This window comes from Lissotriton helveticus, chromosome 2_2 (genome assembly GCF_964261635.1).
Source record: "Lissotriton helveticus chromosome 2_2, aLisHel1.1, whole genome shotgun sequence".
Taxonomy (NCBI): Eukaryota; Metazoa; Chordata; class Amphibia; order Caudata; family Salamandridae; genus Lissotriton; species Lissotriton helveticus.
In genome coordinates, this window is record NC_136060.1 from 289,159,429 (window position 1) to 289,187,415 (window position 27,987).

At 45.3% G+C, this 27,987-nt stretch overlaps 1 protein-coding gene across 1 annotated transcript in view; it reads right to left on the bottom strand.

Annotated features, from left to right (window-relative positions):
- NCAPG (non-SMC condensin I complex subunit G) overlaps positions 1 to 27,987 on the bottom strand; it is a 453,174-nt gene that overhangs the window by 168,761 nt on the left and 256,426 nt on the right. Inside the window, exons 14-15 of the mRNA XM_078678420.1 lie at positions 25,161 to 25,280; positions 16,322 to 16,567 (exon numbers count right to left, since the gene is read on the bottom strand). Coding sequence (XP_078534546.1) covers positions 16,322 to 16,567; positions 25,161 to 25,280 — 366 coding nt within the window. The remainder of the gene's footprint in view (positions 1 to 16,321; positions 16,568 to 25,160; positions 25,281 to 27,987) is intronic.

A 27,987-nucleotide genomic window follows, 5' to 3' on the forward strand; every position in this document is an offset into this window, starting at 1 on the left:
CTTTGGTGCCACTGGTGGGGTAGTTTTGGTGCTGTCTTGTGGCCCCCCTTGTGCTGATATTAACCCCTGGGGCCTGTGCCCTGAAACCATGGGTACTTACCTGCAAACCGTACTTCTCCTAGGTGGCCCTAGTCTCCATTGATTTACATTGGGCCCAGTGACCTCTGCACCCGCCTGTCCTAGAGCTGCTGGTGGTGGTGCAGTACTTACTTGAATCAGGTCGTTGCCCAGTGTTGAGCTAAACCGCTGGAGACTGGAACTGTAAGGCAAGTACTTACCTGCAAACACATAACCCTGCTTTCCTTCCATTGGCTTATATTGCATTTCTTGTCCTATTACAAAAGTCTAACTTGCACTATTGCAAAGTCTATCGTTTCTAATTCAATACAAAAGTATTTTCATTCACTGTAAAGCATTGTTTAAAGCCTTGCAAACCAAGTCAAACTGTGTTTAAAAAGTATTGCTGCTTTTTGAAAAGGTTATTTACCTTCAACAGAGTTTCACTTGGTTCTAGAAATAAAACAACAAAGTATAACTCTTTATACAAACAATTGGTCTGGAATCAGTCTTCCAGTGTTTGCTATCATGTCTGCCTCAGTGTGTCTAATAAATGCGGGGCCAAGGCAAATTCAGTTCGGAGTCAGAAAGGACTACTGGGGCAGGGCCGTACTCTAACTGTGTCTGGCCGGCATTAAAGTCAAAGGGGCCAGCATGGATTTTGGTGCAAGATAGAAGTCAGCCTTGCCATCAGAGCAGAACCAGAGGCAGGCCCAGGAGACATAGGCGGGCCAAGTGAAAACAACAGGCCTCCATGAATCCTTGGATAACGAAATTAGGCCAGTAGAAGCAAGAAGGGTGCCAAAAACACAGAACATGGCCTTTTTACCGGAATAAATCTGTTGCAATGTTGTAGATGGCCCTGGAATGAGACCAAGAGGCAACCTGATGTTGTCATGACTTCTCAGGCTGAGACTGAAATGAGCACCGCTTGGTGTTCTTGTGCTTCTGCTTCGACTCTCTGGAAGACTTGGAACACAATGAAAACCTGTCACGGGAACGGGTCCACACCCACAACTTTGAGCAGAACTTCAGTGACTTTCTTCAGTGTGCAGCTTTGCTTCACGTTCCCATATAGGCTTCAGATTCATAAGGGCATTCTCCTTGCAGAACGAATAGTTTCTTACCTTTCGGTGTAGTTTTGCAGCTTGAATATATTTATGGATTCACTATGCTGTGCATTATTCCGCGGTCTAGTGGTTTGGTCTGGAATCGTAGTCTTCTTTCTTTTTTCTTTTTTCGTAGCCCAGTAGGCGTCAACGTCCCACCTTCTGGTGTAATTCCTGTGACGTCGGCACGCTTCCTGCGGAAGCTCCCACCTTTGGGGGCCATCTTCGGATTCTTTTTTTCTTGTTTTTGTGTTCTGTTAGTGTATCTTTGGCAATGTTTTAAAGTTCTTCTAAATGATTTTTAACTTTGTCTCTTAAAGTGTCTGTTTGTATTTTATCCCTTGTATTTCCACCTTCTTCTCCTGCCTCATCTTTCTGGTGGAGGTGGGTGGGTTCGCTAGTGGATCCAGAAAGATCTTCAAGCTGCAAAACTACATCGGCAGGTAAGAAACTATTCGTTTTGCAGCGTGAATCTTTCTGGATTCACTATGCTGTGCATAGACTTTGTAGCGGTTTGTTACATTTGTGGCGGCTGGGTGGAAGAGGAGCGTTGGTTGTTGAATATATGTTGAAGCACTTTCTGTCCTACTTGTGCTTCCATGTTCATCTGTATATCCACGCAGTAGTGCTTAGTGAACGTGTGCACTGAAGCCCATGTTGCCGCCAGGCATATGTCTTGAATGGGTGTATTTGCCAGGAAGGCTATTGTTGCTCCCTTCTTCCTGGTAGAGTGGGCTTGTGCCCCCTTTGTAAGTTCTTGACCTGCCTACTTGTGGCAGAATTGTATCGTTTGAGCGATCCAGCGTGCAATGGTGCCCTTTGTTACTGGTCTACCCAGGAAACTGCTTGCGAAGGACACAAAGAACTGTTTTGTTTTCCTGTGCTCTTTAGTTCTTTCCATGTAATGCATTACTGCCCTTCTAGCGTCCAGAGTGTGCAGTGCCCTCTCTGTGCTTGTGGATGGTTTCTGAAAGAAGCTTGGTATTTGTATTGTCTGGTTCATGTGAAACCGTGACACCACCTTTGGCATAAACTGTGGGTCAGTTCTCCTAACCACCCTATCATTGTGTATTTGAATGTAGGGTTCTTGCAGTGTTAGCGCTTGCAGTTCGCTTACCCTGCATAGTGAGGTGATTGCCACTAGAAAGGCTGTCTTCATTGTGAGCATTTGTAGTAATGCCTTATGAATGGGTTCGAAAGGTGCCTTCATAAGCTCTGTTAGGAGTGAATTAAGGTTCCATGCCGGCGGTGGCATCCTTTTTGGTTGTGCTATTCTTTTAGCCCCTTCCAGGAATCTTTTTACTACTTGTTATGTAAAGAAGCCCTTTCCTGTCTCTCCTCTTGTGTAGGCTACTATCGCTGGTAGGTGTACCCTCAGCGAGGTGGGACTTAGGTTTGATTTGAGTAGGTGCGTTACATTTTTTTTATTTATTTTGAAAGTTTTATATAGCGCGAACAAGATCTTTGGAGATATCAGAGCGCTTTACAAAGAAGGGGTACGAACAGGAAAGTAAATAACAGGCCATTGGGCATAGCGTAGTTGTAGGTAATAAGTGGGGTGGGGTAGGTACATGAGGGAGCATAGTCAAACAGGTACGTCAATAGAGCAATAGTACAAACAAGTGGGAGCATAGACCATCAGGTAAGTCGATAATACAAGTAATACAAAAAGGCAAAGGGATCGAACAAGTAGTACAGATCGGTGCAGAGTCTTTAAAGAGTCCAAGATAATAGTTCAAGTGTATTTAGCCATGAGGATAGCTTTTACTTCTTTCTTAAAAAGTGTAGTGGAGGAGATGAGCCTGGTTTCAGGAGTGAGTGAGTTACAGATCCTGGGTGCCATTCCTGAGAAGGAGCGTTTATAGGTTTTTTCCTTCCGGAATCTTCGAGGCTTCAGCAGAAGATTGTTTGTGCCTCTAGTGATTCTAGAGCCGCCAGAGATTGTCAGCTTCTGAGTGAGGTAGCCGGGTGAGCTCAGGTGTACAGCCTTGTGCGTCATGCAGGCGATTTTCAGATGTATTCTGGCTTCAAAAGGCAGCCAGTTCAGGGATTTCAAGTCAGGGGAAATATGTGAGTGTTTTTTTGACCCAGTGATGAGTCTCGCTGCAGCGTTTAGAGAAGCTCTTAGGGGTGCGGTGGTAGTTAGGGGGAGTCCGCAGAGGGCGATGCTGCCATATTCTATTCGAGGGATGACTAGTGCTTGTACTGCAGTTTGGAAGTCTTTGGCTGGGAGGAAGGGTTTAAGTTTCCTCAGGGTATTGATTTGGTAGTTCGCTCCCTTAGTTGCCTTGCTGATATGTTGCAGCATGTTGAGATTGGTGTCAAGTGTTATGCCTAAAGATTTTGCTGAGTCCACGATGGTGGGTTGGACATTGAGTGCAGTTAGGTGTTTAAGCCAAATTTGAGTGGTAGAGATCTTCGCGGGAGGTGAGATCAGAAGGAACTCTGTTTTCAGAGCATTGAGTTTGAGATGATTATCGGCAAGCCAGGATTGGGTGCTTCTGATCGTTGAGTTCAGGAGCAAAATGTCTTTGGGGGATTGTAATTTGAGATGTAGTTGGGTGTCATCGGCGTACATGTGAAAGTGTACATTGGATGCTTGTAACAAGGTGGTGAGAGGTTCCATAACTAGGTTGAACAAAGTTGGGGATAGGGAGGATCCTTGGGGGACGCCTAACGATACAGGTATTGGCGAGGACATCAGGTTGTTGCTCTTGAATTTCTGCGACCTGTTGTGTAGAAAGGAGGTGAACCACTTGAGAACAGTCCCAGATAGACCCATTCTTGTGTTTAGTAGTTTGAGTAAATTCTCATGTTTAACGGTGTCGAATGCTGAAGAGAGAGCAAGAAGGTATCGTTTTGATCTAGGATTTGAAGGGCGTCGTCAATTATGTGAGTCATAGCAGTTTCCGTACTGTGTCCTGCTCGGAAGCCTGATTGATGAGGGTTGAGGAGATCAAACTGATCAATGTGTTTCGTCAGTTGTAGTTGTGTGCATTTTTCCAACAGTTTGGCGAGAGTGGGAATATTGGTAATGGGACGGTAATTGTTTAGATTTGAGGGGTCGGCTGTAGGTTTCTTTAGTAAAGGTGTGACTTGTCCAACTTTGAGGGAGTCAGGTATGGTTCATTGTTGAAGTTAGCTGTTGATAATTTTAGTCCAGAGTGGGAGGAGCAAAGGGGTAAAGTCTTTTACAGCGTTAGCAGGAAGGGGGTCCGTGAGGTGATTGGATGGTTTCAAGGTGCTGAGCAGTTTGCCAATTTCTTCTTCAGAGTAGGCGCCAAAGGATGACCATGTAGCATTGTTTTTTGGTTCAGTGGGTGTTATGCAGTGGGGTTTGGAGTAGAGGCTTGCGTCAATGAGGAGATCGCTCTTTATGTTGTCAGTTTTTTGGATAAAGAAAGCGGAGAAGTCTTCACAGGAGGGTGCTTCGCGCATAGTGCTGAGTGGTTGGGGTTGTTCCTTGGATTGTGATCTGATTAGCTCAAACAGTTTTCTCGGACGGTTTTTTGCTTGGTCGAGCTGGAGGCTGAAGAAATCTGATTTTGAGCGTTTTATTTTCCTGAAGTAGGCGTTTCTCTTTTTCTTCAGTGTTTTTAAGTGCAGTGCAGAGGGAGCTGATCTCCAGGTGCGCTCTGCCATTCGCATGGCTCGTCTATCCTCATTGAAACTCCCGTCGTACCATGGATTGGAGATTTTAGTGGAGACTCTTTTTAGCTGCATAGGTGCAGCCTCATTAATTGAGGTCATAGCGTTGAGATAGTGGTCAGTCAAGGATTGAACGTCTGTAGCGCCGGTAGGGGGAAGTAGGAGATTGCAGCTGTTAGGGGGTAAAGAGTTTGGGTTGAGTTTTTTCAGGTCTCTTTTCCAGACTTTGGGCTTGGAGGGTTGAACCGAGTTAAATTTAACTTTTTCATTGATGAAGAATGTGACAATATGATGATCTGACCAGTCACAGGGTTGGATAGACTCGAGTTGGATAGAGTCCTCTTTGGAGATGATAAGGTCGAGGATAGAGCCTTTCTCGTGGGTCGGGGTGTTGCATATTTGGGTGAGGTCAAGGGCATTGAGGACATTTTTATGACTATTCACCACCGCGTCATTGCGATCGTTCCAGTGGAGGTTGAAGTCATCAAGGTATATTTGGGTGAGCTGCCGTCCGGAATTGGTTGAGATCATATCCATGATTTGTTGGGAGAAGGTGAGGTTGTCACCGGGTGGGTGGTAAATGCTGTGAAGAGAGCATATCGGTTTGCCCTCACTGATGATATCGAGGCAGATGTATTCACAGGAAGTTGGGGAGGGTAGGGAGGGGGAGGTGACTTTCAGAACAGAGAGGTTGTTCCTGTAAATGCATGCGATTCCACCACCTATTTTGCCAGGCCTGTCAAGTCTAATGATGTGGTAGTTGGGAGGAACCAGAATGTCCATTATAGGTGTAGAAGATTCAGTTAGCCAGGTTTCAGTCATGATGATTAGGTCAAGGTCCAGTGTTAAGATGAGATCAGCGGTGGCGGAGGAGTGTCTAGAGGCCGATCTGCAGTTGAGGAGAATGCATTTGAGACGGGGTGTGTCGAGGGTGGTAAAGGGTTCTAGAGAGAGGGGGACTTTTCTAAGGTTATTAGGGATGGAGATTCTGTTTATTGTGGGGGGTCTAAGGGGATTTGAGTGTATCGTGGGAATGGCGGGGTGTGTGGTGGATGTGTGGTTTAGGGGAGCTGGGTCGTAGGAGCGGAGGAGGGTGTGTGTGTGTCGAGATCCGAAAGAGGGTTGCAGGGTCGACGGGGGCGGTTGTTGCGATTGCGAACATGGATTGAAGTCCGGTGTGGGGAGTGTTGAGTGAGAGAGTCATCCGGAAGGGTGGGGGACATATTGGGGCGGGGGGGGGGGAGGTGGTGGTGGGTGAGGGGTGTCTTGGGTGTGTGAAGAGTAGTTCTTTGATGATGTGAATGTCTTCTTTGACCTGGAGGAGGGTGGCCAAAGAAGACATTCACATCATCAAAGAAATATAAATATTTTAGCACCGTTGATTTCCTTGTCATCTTCTTGTGCAGTTTCTCCTTGACACGCTATTGTGTGAATCTTTTTCATTTTGCCACATAGCACCTTCATGTGGTAGGCCTTGTTGCCTCTCGTAGCACCCGCAGTGTGCTCTCCAGCAGTTTCAGATGTGCAAACTATGTCTTCAGGAGCCATGCCGCTAGGCAGAGGTTCTCTGGCTCGAGTAACGCTCCGTAGTGCATGGAGAGTAAGTCTTTTCTTATCCCGAATTTGTGAGGCGGTCCCTGTGCCATCTCCACTATTTGTGAGAACCATGACTGCCTGGCCCACTGTGGTGCCACCAGAATCAGCATCATGTTACTGGTTCTGCATTTGCTGATTACCCTGTGCATCAGTGGTATCGGGAGAAAAGCGTAGGTAAATGTTTTCAACCAGCTTATCCATAGGGCATTCCCTTGTGATTGTTCCCCTGGTTGCCTGGATGCGAAGTATCGGCATTTTGCATTCTGGTGTGTTGCAAATGGATCTTTTGATGGAGTCCCCCACTTCTTGAATAGCCTTTGTGTTTCTTGTGCATTGAGCTCCCACTCGTGGAATGCCGATGTCTGTCTGCTGAGCCAGTCTGCCTCCACGTTGTCCTTCCCTGGTAGGTGTATAGCTAGGAGGTCTATTTTGAGTGGGATAGCCCATCTCCATATGTCCTGTGCTAGGTTGGATAGTGTGACTGATTGTGTTCCTCCCTATTTGTTGATGTAGAGCATAGTGGTGTTGTCGGTCTGTATCAACACTCTTTGCCCGTACAGTTGTTTCTGGAAGGCTTTTAGGGCGAGGAACACGGTCTTTAGTTCCAGGTAGTTGATGTGCCTGATCACATCTGTTGGAGTCCACAGGCCCCGCACCTTGAGTTGGTTCATGTGTGCTCCCCATTCCGTCTGGGATGAGTCTGTGGTGATGGTCACAGTTGGGTTTCGTGGTGTCAAAGGCTTCCCCTCTGTTATGTTCTCCTTGTTCCACCACGCTATCTCCTCTTGCACTGTGTGCGTTACAACCACTTGATTTTCCCAACTCCCTGTAGCTTGTGACCATTGTTGTTGCAGCCATTCCTGGAATTGTCTCATGTGTAGCCGTATATTGGGGACTAGGTGTATGCAGGACGCCATCATCCCCATGATCTTGCTCGCTGTCCTCACTGTCAGAGCTTGTCCCTTCTGGTACGGACGTGTCTCCTTCAGCAGGGCAAGTGTTCTCTTGTCGCTGGGGGACACTTTGCTCTGTATGGTGTTGATCTGTGCGCCTAGGAAGATCTTCACTTGCTCTGGTTCCATTGAGGATTTCCCCCAGTGTATTGAGAACCCCAGTTCAGTTAGCTTTTTTTTGACCCGTTGTGCATGTTTCTTGCATTGTTTGTAGGAACTTGCTTTTATGAGCCAGTTGTCAAGGTAGTGGTATACATGGATCCCTTCCTTCCTCATGTGCGCTGCCACAGCAGCGAGGCACTTGGTGAAGACCCTTGGTGCGGATTTTAGTCCGAAGGCCAGGGTGGTGAACTGGTAGTGTGCTTTGTTGAAGGCAAATCTCAGTAGATGTTTGTGCTGTCTGTTCATGGGAATGTGTAGGTAAGCGTCCATTAGGTCTATGGTGGACAAAGTCTCCGTCCCTTATCTGAGGAATGACTTCTTGAAGAGATGTCATCTTGAATTTTTGTGTTCTTATGTATTGGTTTAGGAACCGTAGGTCCAGGATGGGTCTTAGTGTTTCGTCTATCTTTGGTACGAGGAAGTAGTTAGAGTACACTCCCTTGTTTCTTTCTTTGAATGGTACTGTTTCTATGGCTTCTTTGTGGAGGAGTTCTTGAGCTTCCTCTGAGTAGCGCTAGTTCCTTTGCTGAGTGCGTTTTTTCTTTTCGGTTTACTGTTTAGTGGTTTCTTTTCCAGTTCCATGCAGTATCCGAACTGTATGATGTTCAGTATCCATTTGTCAGTTGTTATTTGCTTCCATTCCTCGAAGAAGTGTTTTAGTCTGCCTCCTACTGGTGTTACATGTGCGTTGATCTTTTGTTCGTGTGACCCTTTTTTGCTGACTTTGTTGTGCCCCTCCCCAAGAGGTGTTGTGTGGGTGGGCACGGTTGGTGGTGCGGAGTCACTTTGCAGTGGGTTGCTGGCCCCCCCTTCTTGTTTGTCCTCGCCCATTCACCCTCCCACGAAAGGACTGGCCCCGAGGCTGGTATTGCCAGGTTTGTTTTTGCTGGCCCTGCTGTGCTTGGTTGTCGCCCTGGTAGCCCTGCTGGGATGTCTGATGTGAAGTTCCCGGCTGGTTTCCCCCTCTACCGTTTGGCCTCCGTGTCAGTGTGCCTCTCCTCATTCCTCTGAATTGCAAGGCCCCCATGGACCTTGCATTTTCATTTTCCTTTTTGAATTGGGTGAGTGTCTCATCCACTAGTGCTCCGAACAGGGTTTCACCATTGAAGGGGATGTTCAGGATGTTATTCTGTACTTCCGGCTTGAAGCCTGATATTCTCAGCCAGGCATGCCTTCTCTCTGTGACCCCGATCATCATGAGCCTACTGGACAGGTCTGTCGCATCCAGGGCTGATTTTAGGCATGAGTTGGCTATATTCTTGCCTTACTCCACCAGGTGTGTTGCCCTCTGTTGGTATTGCTCAGGGAGGTGTTTGAGCAGTTGTCCGACCTCATTCCAATGCTGGTACGTATGCCTTTTGAGTAGGGCATTAGAGTTGGCAATGCGCCAGTGTACTTCTACCTTCCTCTCTAGCTTCCTTCCAGTGAGGTCTATCCTCTTACTCTCCTTGTCAGGTGGTGGGCCTGAGTTTGTGGGAACGTTGGCCCTTTTTCTGGCTGTTGCTGCAATTATAGAGTCAGCTGTGACGGATCCCTGGATGTAGGGAGGATCCTTAGAGGAGTGTTTGTATTTTTTCTCTGTCCTGGGTGTGACACACCTGCAGCTTGCTGGTTCTTTGAATGCCTCTCTCCCCTGGTCCAGGATGCTTGGTAGCATGGGGAGGAATTGACTCCTGGTTTGAGTGGGGAGCAGGGTCTCTAGGAGGAAGCAGGCTTTTGGTTTTTCTTCCTCCAGTTTCACTCCATAAGCTGTTGCCGCGTTCCTGATGACTATGTTGTAGATCTCAATGTCATCTGGCGGCGAAGGACTCGATGGATACGTCTCCACGGCCTCTTCCAGGCTTTCGGCGTCGAGGTCCTGCCAATCCAGGTCCTGCGCCACCGAGGATGCCGAGTGCAAACTTGTGCGCTGGTCTACTTTGCCTTCCTCGAAATAGTATAGGCCCTCTTCCTCTTGGTGTTCCTGGGGCTCGGGAGTTTTCGGCGGCTCTTCGGCATCGAACTCCTCCTCGACTTCGACGATAGTCGTCGCCGGCTTCAACGGGATGGTGAACCTCTTCATACGCTCGCCGAATTCTCTTTTCCTTTGCAGGATGTTATCCATTTCGGCCTCGAGCCTTCTCTTTCCATCTCGGCGGCCTGTTCGGCGTCGAGTGTTTCGGACGATCTCTTCGACGTAGACTTCAAAGAAGCCTTCGAGTCCTTTTCCTTCGGCGTCGAGTGCTCCTTTTCGGGGGCGTGCTTCAACGACCTAGGCTTTTCGTGTGTTTTCGCCGCCTGAGAGTCCTTTTCTAAGGATCCGCTGGGCTGTTTGTCCCTGGATGCAGCTGCGGCCGTCGAAATATTCGGCGCCAGTGCTACTTTCATGGACTGACTGTTTTTCTTGAGTCTGATTCAGGCTTTCGAGAGTCTGTCGGGGCTTATGGGGTCGACGTCTCTCCTACCTCTTTTGTAGATTTCTTATCGGTCTCTAAGACCGTGAAGTCATCTGGTCCCTCGGCGATGTTGTCCTCTTCGTCACTGGAGAGGCCCAAGTCCCGAAGCGACGGAGGTTGGCCTTTTCCTTGCATGCTGTGGTTGGCTATCCTCTGCCTCTCTCTAATCCTGAGGGTCTTCGGAGTGAAGACGGAGCAGGCGTTGCAATCCTTGCTTTCGCGGTCGACTGGCAGGCAGAGGTTGCAAACCGGGTGCTGGTCGTTCTGCGCGTACTTGTGGTGGCAGTTGCGGCAGAATTTGAACGGAGTCTTGTCCATTCCTGCGCTCAGGGGGCCCCTTGTGTGCGCATATTCCATTGTATCAAAAACACAGGGGGGAGGTAGAGCCAATCGTTGGATTTGTGCTCCAATGATATGCAAATAAACAAAAGAAATCCAACTTGTGCTGGGGAGGTTGAGTGATCAAATGGATAATGAAGCACTCATTGTTTGTGAAAATACCCCTCACACACCAACAGGCCCCTTGGTGTCATGCTTCATCATCGGGGTCTTCGCACCCCTCTATCGGGATGCGGCGTGCTGCGACCAACGGCTACGCGGGAGCACTACAGGTGTTGGCTATGTGTGGTGTACAGTGTGTGGGTTATGTTTATAAGTGAGTAGGGTGTGCGGTGAAAGTTAAAAAGTACCTGGCGCTAGAGTGAAAAAGAAAAAAAAAATTTATTCTGTGCTCTGGCTGGTACTGTTAAAAGAAAGTGCAGGGCGAGGTCAGACCTGTTATATTGATGAACAGGACCTCTAGTGTGCTTTTTGTGTCGACATGTTTCGGAGACAGGCTCCTTCTTCAGGACAGGGGCACAAACTCCCTTCCCTACTCACGTCTTCTTTTACATAAAAAGTGTATTTACATAAAAAGTGAAAATTTTAATCGGCTAAGTGTGCCTACAGCGGTCTGCTAGAGGCACAATGACCTGTAGAAAGACAAAAAGACAAAAATATGTCACCTAATGGTTACCCATGTAGCGGGTAGTTCATGCAGGTGCAGTCACCTGGAACCTCACCATTTTGCTTATATTAAGCTTTGAAACATAAACGACTCACAACACAAACAACATAAAACACATAGGATACTAGGTTTTTACTGTAAGTTTTTTCATACTTCTGAAGCTTGATTTGTTGGCTTCATGAGCAAATGGGACGTCGGGGTGTTGCATCAATGGCTATCTGCAGTGAAGAATGAGGCTTTTACAATTCATTCTGTTACACTTACTTATTTAGATGGTTTCAGGTTCTCGTGGCCTAATGGTGTTTCATCGCTATTGATACTCACAGAATCAGGACGCTCTGGTCACCGTCTTACCCCGCACGCTGCTCCGCTGATGTGGAGACAGGTAGCGGTGATCGTTTATTTATAGCCCATTTCGTTAATTAGGCGGAAGGAAAGAGCGTCCCATGTATGGGTATTCCGCTCTGTGGCCATACAGGGCGTCTGTATGTTACAGGCGAGGTAGCATAGGATCAGTGTCTGCGAGTGCCGCTGGTCGTTTGTGAGCATGCGCAACCACTTTCCACTGATCTAAAGTACATGCTTACTCCGAAGCTGTCTATGCTTCGCGCATGCGCAGCTCGTATGCGCACGCCAAGCTCCGTGGCTACAGTGCGCGTGTGAGGTCTGCAGAGTCCCGATCTAATCACGGCCTGGACGGAGAGACTAGTGTGACGTACTATTGGCATTATACTGATTGATAGAATCCTAGTTTCTGGGGTCGAAAAAGCAATGCCCTAATAAGCAGACTACCATTGATGTTTCTAGTGTGCGTGCTATGATTAGGATTATGGTGGCATGGTTGTGGTCCAAGGCTGGACGATCGGTTAGATTAATATATACCTATACAATGGACCATATGTATGATTTCAGAGTCTCAGATACTTGGAAAAACGTGGTCCTATTATATCTAACCCACCGAACATCATTGTTTAGAGTGGACAGTCATTATTCAGTGGTCTCTTATACCGACAATTGACTCCATGGGACGTCATCGTTAAGCCCATGCAGATGGGTGCCCAGACGGAACACCCAACGTTGTTCCTTTTGAAAGAGGCCCACATCAGAGGGTAACTGTTCAATGATGGTCCATTTTAGATCGTTTACGCAATGCTGGGAGGTCAGGAAATGAGCAGCCATTTTAGTAGTACTTTTTTTACAACGCACATTACTCTTATGTTCATTCATTCGCGTTTTCATGGCTCGTGTGGTCATGCCCACATATTCCAGATTACATGGGCATTTTATAAGATAGATCACATTTCTTGAATTACAATTTGTGAACCTCCTTTGTTCCCATGTTGAGCCATTGCTGAAGTTGAGTCTGGTACTTTTCGTGGTGAGATGACAGCTGCTGCAATTCCCGCATGGGTAATGTCCATGGATACTCATTGTTGGTTGTGTGGGTACCATTGTTGTTTTCGGTCGGGTGTTAACCAAAATGTCTTTCTGTGAGTATCAATAGCGATGAAACACCATTAGGCCACGAGAACCTGAAACCATCTAAATAAGTAAGTGTAACAGAATGAATTGTAAAAGCCTCATTCTTCACTGAAGATAGCCATTGATGCAACACCCCGACGTCCCATTTGCTCATGAAGCCAACAAATCAAGCTTCAGAAGAAAAAACTTACAGTAAAAACCTAGTATCCTATGTGTTTTATGTTGTTTGTGTTGTGAGTCGTTTATGTTTCAAAGCTTAATATAAGCAAAATGGTGAGGTTCCAGGTGACTGCACCTGCATGAACTACCCGCTACATGGGTAACCATTAGGTGACATATTTTTGTCTTTTTGTCTTTCTACAGGTCATTGTGCCTCTAGCAGACCGCTGTAGGCACACTTAGCCGATTAAAATTTTCACTTTTTATGTAAATACACTTTTTATGTAAAAGAAGACGTGAGTAGGGAAGGGAGTTTGTGCCCCTGTCCTGAAGAAGGAGCCTGTCTCCGAAACATGTCGACACAAAAAGCACACTAGAGGTCCTGTTCATCAATATAACAGGTCTGACCTCGCCCTGCACTTTCTTTTAACAGTACCAGCCAGAGCACAGAATAAAAAATTTTTTTCTTTTTCACTCTAGCGCCAGGTACTTTTTAACTTTCACCACACACCCTACTCACTTATAAACATAACCCACACACTGTACACCACACATAGCCAACACCTGTAGTGCTCCCGCGTAGCCGTTGGTCGCAGCACGACGCATCCCCATAGAGGGGTGCGAAGACCCCGATGATGAAGCATGACACCAAGGGGCCTGTTGGTGTGTGAGGGGTATTTTCACAAACAATGAGTGCTTCATTATCCATTTGATCACTCAACCTCCCCAGCACAAGTTGGATTTCTTTTGTTTATTCGCATATTCCATTGGACGTCGAAGTATTCGAAGTTCTCCTCCTTCTTCGTCGTCCCGGCGGTCTTGTTCCTGGATGTATTCTCCAAACTTTTTTGGTAGATTTCAGCTTTTTCCTCCTCCTTTTCTCCAAAAACTCTGGAACCTCTCGGTGACGATCCAGACCCAATGGCGGAAAAAAGAAACCGAAGATTGCTCCCAAAGGTGGGAGCTTCCGCAGGAAGCGTGCAGACGTCACAGGAAGTACACCAGAAGGTGGGAAGTCGGCGCCCACCTGGGCTACAAAACAAAAAAGAAAAAAAAAAAAAGACTACGATTCCGGACCCAACCACAAGACAGCGGAATAATGCACAGCATAGTGAATCCAGAAAGATTCACGCTGCAAAACTTGGAGTCGTGCCCTGAATCCCAACACCAGAACGACACCTTGTGGTGGTTTGTCACTGACATTTGTTTGCACCAGTCACCACAATGCTTAAACCCTGTAGTTTTGGAGGAGACATTGTTCCCTTGCAAATTGGGGGAAAAAGAGAATTTTTAGCACAAAAAAGCCACCACATCATCTAATGAGGATAGGTTGGAAATAAGATTCAGATCTGTGTACAAAGGCATGAAAAAAAGGAACCGACGTCGACACACAGGGGTGGCACATCTATGCAGCTCCATCTTCACTTCTGGGGCGGAACAAAGACAACGTGGAGAAGCACGGCACTACCTACCAGTGCATGGAAGGAATACTGTTAAAATCTTCTGTATTCAGTCTGAAGCCCGGAGATATTGTAACAATGCAGAATCTGTAGTTAGATGTATTAGAAGAAATAAAATACTGCCTCTATGTAGGATGTTTGTTATAATATAATTTTAAAAATAAGCAATTTCACCATTTAAAAAGCTTGCATACAGGTGGGATATTCTAATGATTGGGAATTTAAAGAAGATTCATGTTGTTGTGCAAGGGATTCAAATATTCCACCTATTTAACACCATTTCATTTTTTAGTGGATGTAGTGCACTGCACAAAATAGTTGGAATGGTTTGGCAGATTAAAAGCAAGACAAAGTCAACCCAAAATCTTGTAAATTGAGTGGATGTTGCTACTGTAAGATAAATTGTAAAAAAAAAAAAAAGAACACTTTTTTATGAATTGAAGGAGTTCCTTTCAAAGTCATTAGGACCATTTCGGCAGAGAATAGTCCTTTTAAATTACATCTACATTGCCAGGATAGGTTCTCTTGAATTGACCCATTTTGTTTTATAATAAATAAAATATATTTTTAGGCATTGTGGGGCAGTGTGAGGCTTGGTAGAGACTAAATAAAAATGCATTTTCAACTTGACAGTAAAATCTTTTTGTTAATGTTAGCAAGGCATCTAGGTAACATTCTGGCTGCAGGGATCTTAGAGATGTCTCTGCACAACGGTATTCTGAGTCTAGTAGATGGTGGCAAACTCCTTCATCAAGAACCTGTGTCTGTAGAAGAAAAACTTCCAAAGGTTACTTTGACTCACTCGAAAAATCAACAGATTATCTTGGGTTAAAAAGATCTAGTCATCCTTTGTCACATCGAGACTAGGCTAAAGATCAGCGTCTGTGAAATCAGATTAAAAAACAGTTTAGTGAGATGTACTGAAAACTGTTCGCTCTGTCGCTTACTAATTGTAAGAAAATTACTTTTTGAATGGTCACCCCTATTCCTATTTATACTGATGCTGCTATTTTTTTTTACTCTAAACACTGCTAACAAGGCCCCCATTGCATGTGCTCGGACTTCTAAAAGATATTGAAATTGGCTACACTCCTGATTAAAGCGACAATGCATGCCTCCAAGCCCGCATCTGCAGTCTAGGTGTGCAGTTGTAAAACTGTCAATTGGACCTGTCAAAATAACTTTTTTGCCAGGCCTAAACCTTCCTTTTTAATATTTATAAAACCATTCCTAAGGTAGGCCCTAAATGCCCATAGGGAAGGTTGCATGGTATTTTACCTCTTGCCTGCTGATGACGAGCCCAGCTCGTCATAACGGCCGCGCCACTCCACCGTGCTGCGAATTCCACGCCTGTGCGGACGTTCTACGGGAGTGGGCGGAGTCATGACGAGCCCGGCTCGTCATGAGCACAGCTGCAATGTGCCTCATGACGAGCTGGGTGCGCCACGGCTCCGCGCACGGCCCCTCCCGCCCTGCACCGCAGGGGAATTACCCCCGCGGTGAAGGGGTTAAAAAGTAAGGCAGGTATATTTTATGTTTTGTATGTTCTGGCACAGAAAAACCTCCAAAGACATTTTTCACTGTGGCAAGTCCGGCTCTCACATAGGAAAGCACAGGGTTACATTAAAACACCTTATAGTGCTTAACTTCAGTTTGGGAGCAACTAGAAAAATAGTAATTTAATAGTAATCTAAAACCTTAAAACTTAATGGCCAGGTCTGATTTTATATTACTATTTTGAAAATGACACTTCAAAAAGTTGCAGTTCTCCTGCATAAGCCAAATGTGCTTTCTGCGAGTACTCATTGTCATGTGACTACTGATGGCTCCCCTGCAGTGAGATATGTATTGTAAAGTAATTCTATGAATTTCATCCATAGCAATACTGAGCATTGTGAGTAAAATATGCAATTGAGTAGGAACTATAAGTATTGAGAGTGTTTTTCCTGCTCTGTTTCCACTTACTTTTAGACACAACTTATTAGACAGAATATCTCTCATACAAACTGTCTCACATAACTAGCAACTAAACTATTGAAAACCAAAGGGATATAAGGATTTAATATCAGGATACAAGGTAAACAACCTGCAAGGTTTTTCCGTGCAAGCACCTCTAACAACCTGTCCTGGACACCACCCTGTGCACTCTAACACGCCCATCACCAGAATCATTAAGTAATATAAAGTGAAGTAACATTAACATATACTTGTAATAAAATAATCAATATGGTAATATACCATTTACATACAATACCTCACTGTCTAGAAAACCGGACAGAAGCTGCAATATGTTATTTGCAGTAGCGGTCTCTTCTTCAGCTTCTTTACTTTGATCCTCTTTCTCTTCAGAGTCTTCATTTGTGTTCTCAGTCGCTTCACTTTCAGTGTCATCAGAACCCACTTTTTTAGCTTTGAAAGTTTCCATTCCAAACAGCATCAGCTGGTCGAAGACTGCTTTGAGTGCACTGATCTTTACCTTGACTTCATCAATTTGAGATATCTAAATTGAAAGGAAACAGACGTGCACACTAGGCTGAGCAATCAAAGCGGATGACTTTGAGGAAGTAAGAAACATAGCATAAAACGTCCTTTCTTTAAATATTTTCCAAACTAAATATGGCATTAACAAACAAGTAACTTGCCTCTTTCTAGTAGAGACCATCTACCTGCAGAGTTCTCACCTTTTGAATATTCCCCAGGTGTCAGATTGAATCCAGAATATCAAGCAGTACTCCTGAGCACCGACAGGCGTCACCATGGGGCTTCCTGCTGCGGTTGCTCTGCTCCGAAGTGACAAGTGGGGCCCTATTTAAGTGCCACCTATGAATGCAGACATCAGTTGCCTTCTCAACCGTCCGCACCCTTAGACCCAGAATCCATTCTCCAAACTGGTAGTTACCAGTATGCAGATCTGTAATGGGGACCTTTTTAAATGAAAATAATACAATTCAAAGAATGGGGATGATGGAAGTACCTTGTTCTGAAACGTCTAATCTGATCCTTACATTGTGAATAAATAGCAAAGAAGTACCTCCCAGGTGGTGGGTCTATGAACTGACTCAAACTAAAAAGTCCTAAAGGACTGAGTGGGTGAACTGCCCTCTCGACAGGCCTGGCTGCCCAGACAGTTGTGCTTCATGAACATGTGGGGGGACACCCATGTAGCCACCTGGCAAATGTCCAGACCAGGTACCCCGGGTTCTGATTTTTTTCTGAACTCGGGGCAGGAGAGGTATCAGCAGAAAGGCAAACAGGAGTTCTGAGTTCTATTCTATGCGGACCGCATCTCTGAGCGATACGCCTTAGAAACTCCATTGTGCAAAAGAGCAGACATCGGGCATTCTTGGTGGTTGTGGAAAAATCAAGCCAAGATTCACCTTATTTGCGGAAAAGTCCTGTAGCAGCTCCAGATGTTAATGCCATTTGTGATGTGCAAGACATCGATGGCTGAGTTGGTCTGTCCTGGTGTTCAGAGATCCCGCAAGGTGGCAGACCATCAGGAAACTTTCCTGGTGTTCCATCGTGTCCAGAGGCACAGAGCCTCCTGGCACAGGGCCCATGAGCCAACCCGACCTGTTGCAGTACCACATGGCAGTGGTGTTGTCCAAAAGCACCTGCATCTCCTCTTTACTGGAAGGAAGAAAAGCACCAAGCAGATGGCTCTGAGCTACAACAGACCAATATGAATTCAAGCGTCCACTGGAGACAGGAGACCTTGGATCTCCGCTTTCCCTATGTGGCCACCCCAACCAAGATTGATGCATCGGTCACCACTGCTAGCTCTGGATGGGGCAAACAGAGGAGCCTGCCACTGACCCAATTGTGCTTCTGCAGCCACCACTGTTGGTCTTTTGCAGACTTCTCCAAAATCTGGACCTGATCAAAGAAAACCCCCTGGTGCTGAGCCCACTGGGACTTTTGATCCCACTGCAGAGACCGCATATGCCATCTGGCATGCTTGACAAGCAGGATGCCAGAGGTCATCACCCCTGCAGCCACAGAGTCATCGTCCGAATGTCCTAACTCTCTGCTCTGGGGGATAGGCGCAAACCTGTACAGTGTCTAGAATGGCTATGAAAAAGGAAGGTATCTGCACATGAGTCAGGTGTGACTTCGGCATGTCAACAGTGAACCTCAACGATGTCAGGAGGTTTACCTTAGCCTGTAGGTGGGTGAAGACTGCCTGTGGAGAGACTACCCTCCACAGGCAGTTGTCGAGATAGGGAAAGACTAGGATCCGGACCTCCAAAGATGTGTTCCAAAAACCACCATCACTTTTGTAAACAACCGAGGGATACAGGTGAAGCCGAAAGGGAGCAGAGTGAACGAAAAATGCTTGTGGCTTACTTTGAATTGCAAGTAATGCTGGTGAGCCTGCAGGACATGGATGTGGAAATTAACAGCATGCAGGTCTAATGCTAGAAGTCAGTCTCCAGGGTAGGGGCAGACAAGACAAAGGGGTCAGAGTGAGCATCTTGAATTTAAATTTCCACATGAGGCACTGAGAGGGCGCGCATCTAAGATGGGATAGAGACCTCCATCTTTTTTTGGCACCAAGTAGCAGCTGGAGCAACAACTGCAACCAACTTATGGCACCGGCACCGTCTCTATGCCTTCTTTCGACAAAAAATCCTGCACTTCCTACTTCACTAGGGTGATATGACCCTCAATGAGCCATTCTGAGGATGGTGGAAGGTGTCAAGAGGTTGCAAAGAATGGTAAGGAGTAATCCCACTCAACAATTTGCAGAACCCACTTGTCGCCTGCAACCCTGGCAGAAAATGCTCCATCCTGCAAAGAGGGTGCCTGTATGCCATAAAGGACACACTAAAGCGGCTTCGGGTTGCAGCAGCTGGAGGAGCAGAAATTTAGGCTGCACGCTGCCCCTGTTTTGAACTACTGCTGGGCCAAAAGGGCTGGTGGGATTGCTGGCTGTTTGGGAAACCCCTACCATAGGTCATGGAGGGGGCAAAACTGGTGAGGAGTGGAGTGATGGACCAGACGGGCCATGGAAGTAAGCTGTGACCCTTCTAGCTTTAAAGCGCTCTATGCCAAGTCTGCTTTATCCCTGAAAAGAAGAGAACCACGGAAGGGCAATATCCACGAGGCCGATCTGGACATCACCCGAAAAACCAGTGTGCCACTTCCAGGCATACCTACAAAGTGCCACATTGGGGCCTATGGCTCTACCACGAAGGTATGTGGTATCTAGCCCATAACCAATTCTGAATATGGTTGGATTACAACCATCCTGTATGGCTGAGAGAGGATAGTACTCATTTCCTAATGTACTACAGGGAACATCTGGGCTACAGAGTGCCATGAAGTGTGAGAATAGCGGTGAAAAAGATAACTTGCACTCACAAAGCAAAGGGTCAGAACTTGCTGATGAGAACATCCAAAACACTCAGAACCCGAAGGGGGAGGGGAGGCGTAAGTATGGATGTATATATGTACGTATGTATGTAAAATAATTTGGCTTTAACTTCCAGAGCAGAGAGTTGAGGGTCAAGGTCCACTGCTGCCATCCACAAACAACCATCGCAAGGGAGGCACTTTCCTCTATTGCAAGGCTCAGAAGCAAGATCAACACAGTGCCTGGGAAAGTATCCAAACCACTGGTATTCTGGGGTCTTCATACCATTTTCCCTCACGGTACAGCAGGGAAAGGTCATCCTCAGCTTCATTGACAGAGTTATTTAAATCTGCGACTAACAAATCATGCAAGACATGAGCCCTTCAAAGGGCACAGAATTGGATTAGAAGAATGGCCAGTAGGTTCCAGCTCCATTAAAGCAGCGTGTGGCCTCTGTTGATGTGGCGCAGTGTCTGCATCAGACAGCACTATGGGTTGGCCACAGTCATCTGGTGTTAATGGTGCCAGTGGATAGCACACCAGCATGGGTTGCGGCACTGGAGAGTTAGCTGATACTGAAGTAGGTCTGAAACCCAAGGTGAAACCCAAGGACTTGACTGGCACTGAAGGCAGGCCTGCTGGCAGAATCCCATTTCGGAGGCATCTTTGATCTCTGGGCCCGAAGGCACGTAAGAGGGAGCAGAAAATATAGCAAAGAGACGCAGCATGGATTAACGTAATTCTTCAATTTTCTGCACCACCACCAATGACCCCGTAAGTTCGGGTTGCTACAGTACAAGCATCGAAATCAACTCCAAAAGGGAGCTGCTTTGGGCGAGAGACCCGGGGGCACAGTGATGCCCTTGTGCCTTCTCAAGAGATCGAGAATGGCGGAAAGGGGCTAAGTCCTGCTTGACTTACCCAAATATTTCAACTTTGGCAACAATCTGTTGTGGGAGCAACCTCAGAAGCAGGACCCGAACCTCCCCATGGACCTCACCCAGTCACGACGTGGCGTCTTTCAGTGTTTTGCAGCAAAAATCTTCACTTACCGATCCCAGGTGGTCTTGAGGCGCATCAACTGCAGGCCTTGGAGTAGTGGTCCAACAGGTAAAGTAGGTGCAGCTACAGATATTTGTTAGCAACAATCCTCATAATGCTTAAACTCTGTAAATTTGAGAGGCAACATTTTCTTTTTTATACATATTTTTAAATATAGGGGGGAATCGAAAATGTAAGTCTCGAATGAGACCAGGGGTAGCTGCAGATAAGAATGTCAGTGCGGAAAGAAAGGAGCTTAAGCCGCAGCACATGGGCTGTATCTATATAGGGCCTTGTGCGTCACTTCTGTTGCGGAGCGACGTTAGCTGCATGGCGCCAACTATGGGAAACGGAGGTAGTACTTAAGATTTTCCTAATCCAGTCTAACGCCTAGAGGACTACTCAAAAGGTTTAGAACCTGCAGTTAAAGTCTCTATCAGAATGTAAAATTTAATCTCAGGATTATGTACTACAAATCAGGTAGCATAATGTTCCAATGAGTACGATTTTCTTTGGTTTTCCCAAGATAACTAATTTCTAGCTATTTCAAATAAAAAGATATTGAATTGTATTGTGTTAGTATTCACACACCTTTTTACAGTGCTGTTGTATTGTTTGAGTACTTAAATGCTACTAGTAGTGTTGTCATCTATGCTGGTACTGGCTGATTATATTTCTCTCATGTAATGTGCACTCTTGTTATGCTCTTAAGATTCCAGATTCTGCCTGTTAAGCCTGGGCCTGTACACCTGTCTCTGTAATAAACATAGAGACTTCTCTAATTTGGTGTACCATTATTGTATTACAAAAAGATTAGCCAAGAGTGGGTCTACTATGGACACACACTACCATTTACTTTAAGGCAATGTGCAGTTTGCCTTAAGCCATTACTTAACCTATTTAAGTTGTCTTGTGTGCTGATTGATTAATATATTATAGGGGCTCCAGGCTCATTTGAAATGTTACCCTTGAGAAGCAGATTTCGGTTTATTGGAAATCCTGGCACACTGTAGGTGCAAGTGCGGTATTACCCTTCCTTCTTCATTACAAGGAGAGGACAGCCTGTCTGTCTTCACTCCCTGCTCCCGCCACCCCAGTCAAATAGGATTCATCTAGGGCTTGTAGATTGGTCAGTGATGCTACAGCATACTTAGATCAGCAAATACCACAATCTGCTTGAACTCAGTTTTCCTCAACCCCGCGCTTACAGCCACTAGTCTGACTGGCATGGTCGGTACAGCACAGGCAATATAAGTATCCTCTGGCACAACGAATGTGTGTGTCCCCGGGGTACTCTGGTATTAAAAAAAGGGCCCCTTCTGTAATACTGAAATGACAGGTGCGCATGTATCTCCAGTGCTATCCTGAGGTGACGTTTCCTCCTTTGCATTAGAAATGCAAATGAGGTAATACTTTGCCTCTGAGCTAGCACCAGACATGGATGCAGAGGCAGACATGCCCTTATGAGGCACACTAACAGTGCACCTCAAGTAGGTGACAGTGTGCCATTGGCAGACATGGATCACACCCAAACCTGCCTCATCTTTTGTCTTTAGAGCCAACCTGTCTTCAAACCCTGTGGGAGAGGAAGCTACCCCAGAACTGGTTTAGTGTGACCACAAAGGAGGGTTAGTCCATTATCATACCACACTTCTCAGTGGGCATAGGGAGCTCTGCACAGGGGACGAAATATCCTGCCATCTTGGTTTAGGTAAAGGGCACTATGGGATAGTTCACAGACAATGCTGCAAAAGTGGGTAGGTGCATCACTGGAAACCTTTATCACATTGGTTAAGAAATGGTCAAGAGTTTCCCTCACCCACAGGCTGGATCAGGGCATAACTGTGGTACGCCTAGAACACTTTCCAGACACCACTGAAGTATTGAAGACAGAAGATGGACTGCACTTACTGTTGTGACCTGTGATGAGGCCACGTGGTCCGGACCTGCTCCCACTTGTACCCAGGACTGAGAAGTAGTCTCCAAGGGTCAGTTGGCTGATAAGCTACAGGGACACAAAAACTGCAATAATTCCCCTTTTCTAAAGGTCCCAGCTGACCAGTTCTAACTGGATCTGCCATGGATCCTGCTGGTGGCTTAGCATGGAGCGAGTCCTGATCTCTAAAATGTGTCCCTAAGCTCTGAAGACCCTTAGATAAATGTCAGAGTACGCCTCCTGCCTAACCCTAGCATTTCTGCTTAGAGAAATGACAGAGGCCCGAGACCTACATGTCAGCTACATGACAGCTATTGAGAAGCATAAAACACATTGAGGTGACAAGTCAAGTCTTGCTACCTCCTAATGCCACAACCTCAGCTTTTGAAGGCACTAGGATTGATCCTCTGTAGGTTCTTGTAGTTTTAAATTAGATTACTTCAAATGCTAAACTATAAAAGAAAGTTTACACTGTGCAGAAGGGCATAAATGGTTTTAGTATGGTTGCACTAGGCAGATTTTTACTTATTAGACCTGGGAATAAGAGGTCTGAATCACTAGTTAAACAGTGTTCCAAGTAAGAATGGATGCCAAAAGGTTAGGAACAATGTGGAACTTTGTGCACATTATGAAGTTAAAGACCTATTGGGTATCTGTCAAAACAAACCTGGGAAGGTTCAACAGAATTGCACAAGGAGAGCTGTTGACTGTACAGCAAGGCGTGATGACACCGGGGGATGCTAGACCTTATGGTTTTACTTAAGAATTCTGGCCACAAAGAAATTTGGTAAAATAAGTCTTTGTATACATTTAAGGAGTTTAAACCATGCCTTATGAAGATCCTATCATGGTCATCCAAGCCAAATAATTTACAACATTAGACCTTTGTGCAGTGTACTATCAGTTGGAACTTGATTCAGAGTCTCACCATCTTTCGGCTTTCATAACACCTGATGGTACATTTCGATTTTGCCACACACCTTTTGGATTGGCCTCGATCTTCTTTGTCTACTATGTTCAAGAGCATACAGTATGCAGTTGCTTTTCAGCTTGGCATTTCCATGTTCACAAAAAATGGAGGCTGAGCACAACACTGCTGTGTAAAAGGTCTTGTTCATCCTTAAAGATAGAGGAATACACTTAGGAAAGGACAAATGTATCTTCAAGATATGGAAATTGATCAGATGTGGCCTATTATCTAGGGAGTTTGTCAGATTTAAGCTTTGGTTAGTTGATGACTTTATCATAGCTTCACACCCCAAAGAACGAGACCAGTTGCATCCATTTTAGGATTATTCAAGTTTTAATATAAACTTCTGAGAGACTTCACATATTTGACCGAATGTTATGTAAGCTTGTTCGGAAAGAACAATGACTAACTGGTCCAAGAAATATCAAATTTGAACTTCTCAAAAGAATCCTAGATTGAACACTCACTCTGCAGACCTTTGTGCATGGTTATGTAACCTATGTCAAATAACCCTAGATCCTATGGTTTAAGCGCATCTCTTTCCCATCTGTATGTAATTAATGAGGTTATGACTATTTTTTCAATAAGAAATCCAAAGGATGTAGAGAGATATTATTCATGTTTGCCTTGCGGTTGTTTTTTAAGCCCACTTATAGCATACTTGTTTTTTCTACACTTATGTGCTCGTTATCATTTATATAGATTAACAGTCTAACTGTATAACAATGTTTTCTTATAAATTGTTAGTGTATCAATAGCTTATATGTCATGTATATGTAATAGCATATTAGGAGATTAAAAAAACAGCAGCTTCAGAAGAATATGCAAGCTATTTCACATGTTTTTTTTGTTGTTCATGTTCAACTTCATACACCCTAAATCACAGATCAGGGGAGTAATTTATTTTAATGATAACGCTGAGGAATATTATTTAAAGTGGTGCGAGACTCTCTGGGAGAGAGAAGCTAAAGACATTTCAGAAGGAGCATCTATTACATTCTGTATCAAGGCTGCATACTGGCACTAAATATAGAGTTCCCTTCAGAATACTCACAAGCACCCGAGCAGGCTAAAGACTAAAAAACAACAACAACAAAAAAGCATTATGAGCAGGTTTAGAGTGTATACAAGTTAGGGAGCTCCTTTTTGACAAGCAAGATTTTGGTGCTAAATGTAAACATAAGTGTTTGAACTAGAGAAGAAGGATATTGATTTTATCAAAGATCGTCATTCACCATCTTGACAATTTTTAGATTATTTTCATGTATTGCCACCTTTATTTTTCTTTACACAACAGAATTACAATTAAAAATCCAGAGCGGATGTTTTTTTGCATGTGTGGACATCCTTTGGGGATGTGTAAATGCATGTATGCATGCACGGTACACGGTAACGCATGACCATGGTCTGAATAATAAATTTGGAGTCCAGTGCCAGCTCTGCGCAAGATGCCACAGTACTCCATACTCCAAAAGTTTACAAATATCCTATGACTGAGGGCAATTCATCTAATTATAAAAGTATTTAGGTAGTGTTAAGCAAACAAAATGGATAGCAAAGGATTTAACAATATAGTTCAATGACAATAGCAGTTTAAGAAAAGTTCTCATTAAGTGTATGTACAGTTTAATCCATAGGTTCCCACTTCAGCACTGTAACTATTTATACGTAATCCTTCATGAATTTAAGTACACTAGCTTGCATTTGAAAATATTTTTCCCCATCAATGGAAATCGTAGTTTGTTCCATTTGTAACCAAACATTACTTAAAAAAATAAATGAACACTAACCTGTAACAACAATGCTAGATGTTGTCTTGCAAAGTCCTTGTTCTGTAAGGCACTGCAACCCAAACATAAAACAGCCATGTTTCTCACTGATGGCTGGATGTTTGCAATCCCTGGCAAAATCTAGAGGCACAAAATTAACAACATCAGTTTCATTAAATGCATTTACTAGCGATCATAATCTAAAGATCATTCGAGCACTAGATGCTGCTAGTGTAACAGTGAAACAAACTTTCAAACAGCATTCGGTACATTGGCTCGCTACTTCTACTACTAAAAGAACTTACTTCAAATCTTTCGGTCTAGATAATGCCCCCTTTCAATTCCTTATAATAAAGTTGCCACTATCAAATCCATTGCCGGAGTAGTCAAGATTGAAATATCTGTGCTAGTAAAATAAGGGAGCACGATCTTGCATGCAAAGCCATGATTGCAGACAATCGTACTTTCCCATCCCACCCAGAGTTGTCTAAGACTGTTGAGCACAGGACAAGTACAGATGCACTTCCATCTGGAGAGTATAGGGTCAGCTCAACTGTGTCAGATGCTGCTGTTCATTATTCAGCGATGGATATGCCTACTTAATCGTATAATCTCAGGAGAAACTGGGACAAAGTCTAAGGCTTACATCAATGGCTAGAGTATGCGCTGCACAAATGGCATTCCAAAATGCAAGCACCAGTCTTAGTGAGCCAAAGGCAGGACAGACTTCTCAGTTTGACATTTCACCGAACATTGCTAATATCAGAGCATTAATTGATTAGCCGAATATCATGCCAAACACAAAGTGCAATGGTGGCCACTGCATAACGTACATATATTCTAATAGCAGACCATTTGAGCAACAAATAAGGGTTCATCTTTCATATGGTTCATACTCCTTTGAAAGAAGAAATGAATGAATGTGTATTTTAAGGATTGGAAAGTAGTTGAAATAAGTTTACTTTACTTTTGAATTTCTAGTTTCCGTTTAATTTCAAGTTAATGTTTGAACTATACGTCTTGATCTAAATGTGCTGTGATATCTTATTAAAAAGCCTCCCTTCTAGAAAATCATCGGATTTACAACCCAGACTGCGAAAACTATGCTTCACAGGCCATCTAAATGAGGCACCGATGTACATCTAGACTTATCAAGCATGCAACAAGCCATACTGATGTACAATTGTGTTTTTTTTGTTATTAAGGACAAATATTCACTCAACAAGCATCTTGGCACTAAACAAAACTAAGAGAAAGTCATCAAAAATCACACAAGCCGGAGGGGCGTGGCCAACACTACTGGGACATGGCCGCACACTAGTTGAGCTCCCGTGAAGCCGAGCCTTTTCCCTCCAAAGTCCTCTACATAAATCAGTCGAAGTGGAGCCAGCGAGGTCCGTTTCCCGACAGACGTCTCCGGTGGTACTGTTATCAACCGCAAAGGCCTGGGCATGCCCGGGAGCCCGGTGCGAAGCGCTGAAGGCGGGGCACCCGGCGGTGAGCAGGCCTGATCGAGCTGAAGCCGGGGCGGTGGGGGGTGCGGGCACCTGTGAGGCTCCATTGATGGAGCTGTGTTAAGTACTGCGACGAGGCTTTGTTGACACGAAGTTTTTAAATATCTGCACAGCGAGATAAAAGCGTGCCTGGCCGCTATGAGCATAGGGGGTTGACTGGGTCCCCAGAGGCATTGTAGGGACCGTGGGAGGGACTCTGCCTCTGAGAGGGCCATAAGGTTAACTGAATTGAAGGTCCAGAATAAATAGTGCCCACGGACTCTGCACCCTGCAGGGTGTACCGGTGGTACAGAAGTCATCCGTGAGGAGCTGGGAAGCTGTAATTGGCGACTGAGACAAGAAGATATCGAGGCCCCAACAAATAAGATCTGGTGACACGGAGTACAGCGAACAACATAATTGAGAGGAAAAGAACTGTATCTCGCCGGCAGCAAAGGAGAGAACAGAGAGCAGATTAATAGGAAGGACTGCCCCTTCGCCCCTGTGCAGCTGTGGGGTGAGCACTAGAGCAATGTAACATATCAAACCTGTGCCACTCTCTTTCTTCTGACCTAGTCAAGCTAATACACGCCGAGCAACGCCCACACAAAACGCAATAACCAAGACGCCGCACAGATAATCCAGGCCTTCCCTCCACAGGGACAACTGACAGGCCGTGGCGAACGTTCACCAAGCGGGCTGTGGGGAGTACCCAGGTAGAGGAGCCTTTGGACAAACGTCTCAAATGACACCGGTCTACACCAACCATGTGGGCAACAAAGGAGGGAGTGGGACACATCAAACTAAGCTAGACAAGTGTGCCCTACATAAAAGTATAGAAGAAGTGCATAACCAATCCAACCGCCCCATAGAAAAGGAGGAACCGACATTAAATAACGTCAGGGCGGCGATCAATAAAGTACAAACTCTATTGGAAGCACATATAATTCGGTGTCCACTGAGGTCTCGTTAATAAGAGCCGATCTGCACAACTTGGGAGACCGGGTACAAGAAGTCGAAGTCGTGACAAACTCATTGAAAGTGGACTCCAAGACTCTTCAACAACAAGTTCAACGATTGCAAAACACTAGAAACTAAGTTGGATTATGACCAAGGCCGCCCCAGAAAGAACATAAGAATTATTGGGCTGCTGGCACGGGCAGAGGGGCTAGCAGAAGATCTTTGTAGAAGAATTAATACCACAATACCTGCAACCCCTAGGACTGCAAATTACTCTTCTGCCGAAAGGGCACAGAGTCACAGGAGGAAAGCCCAGACCAGGAGCCCCGCTAAGACCGATCCTTGCCCGGATATTTAATTTCCGCGACCATGACATCATACTGCAAACAGCCCGT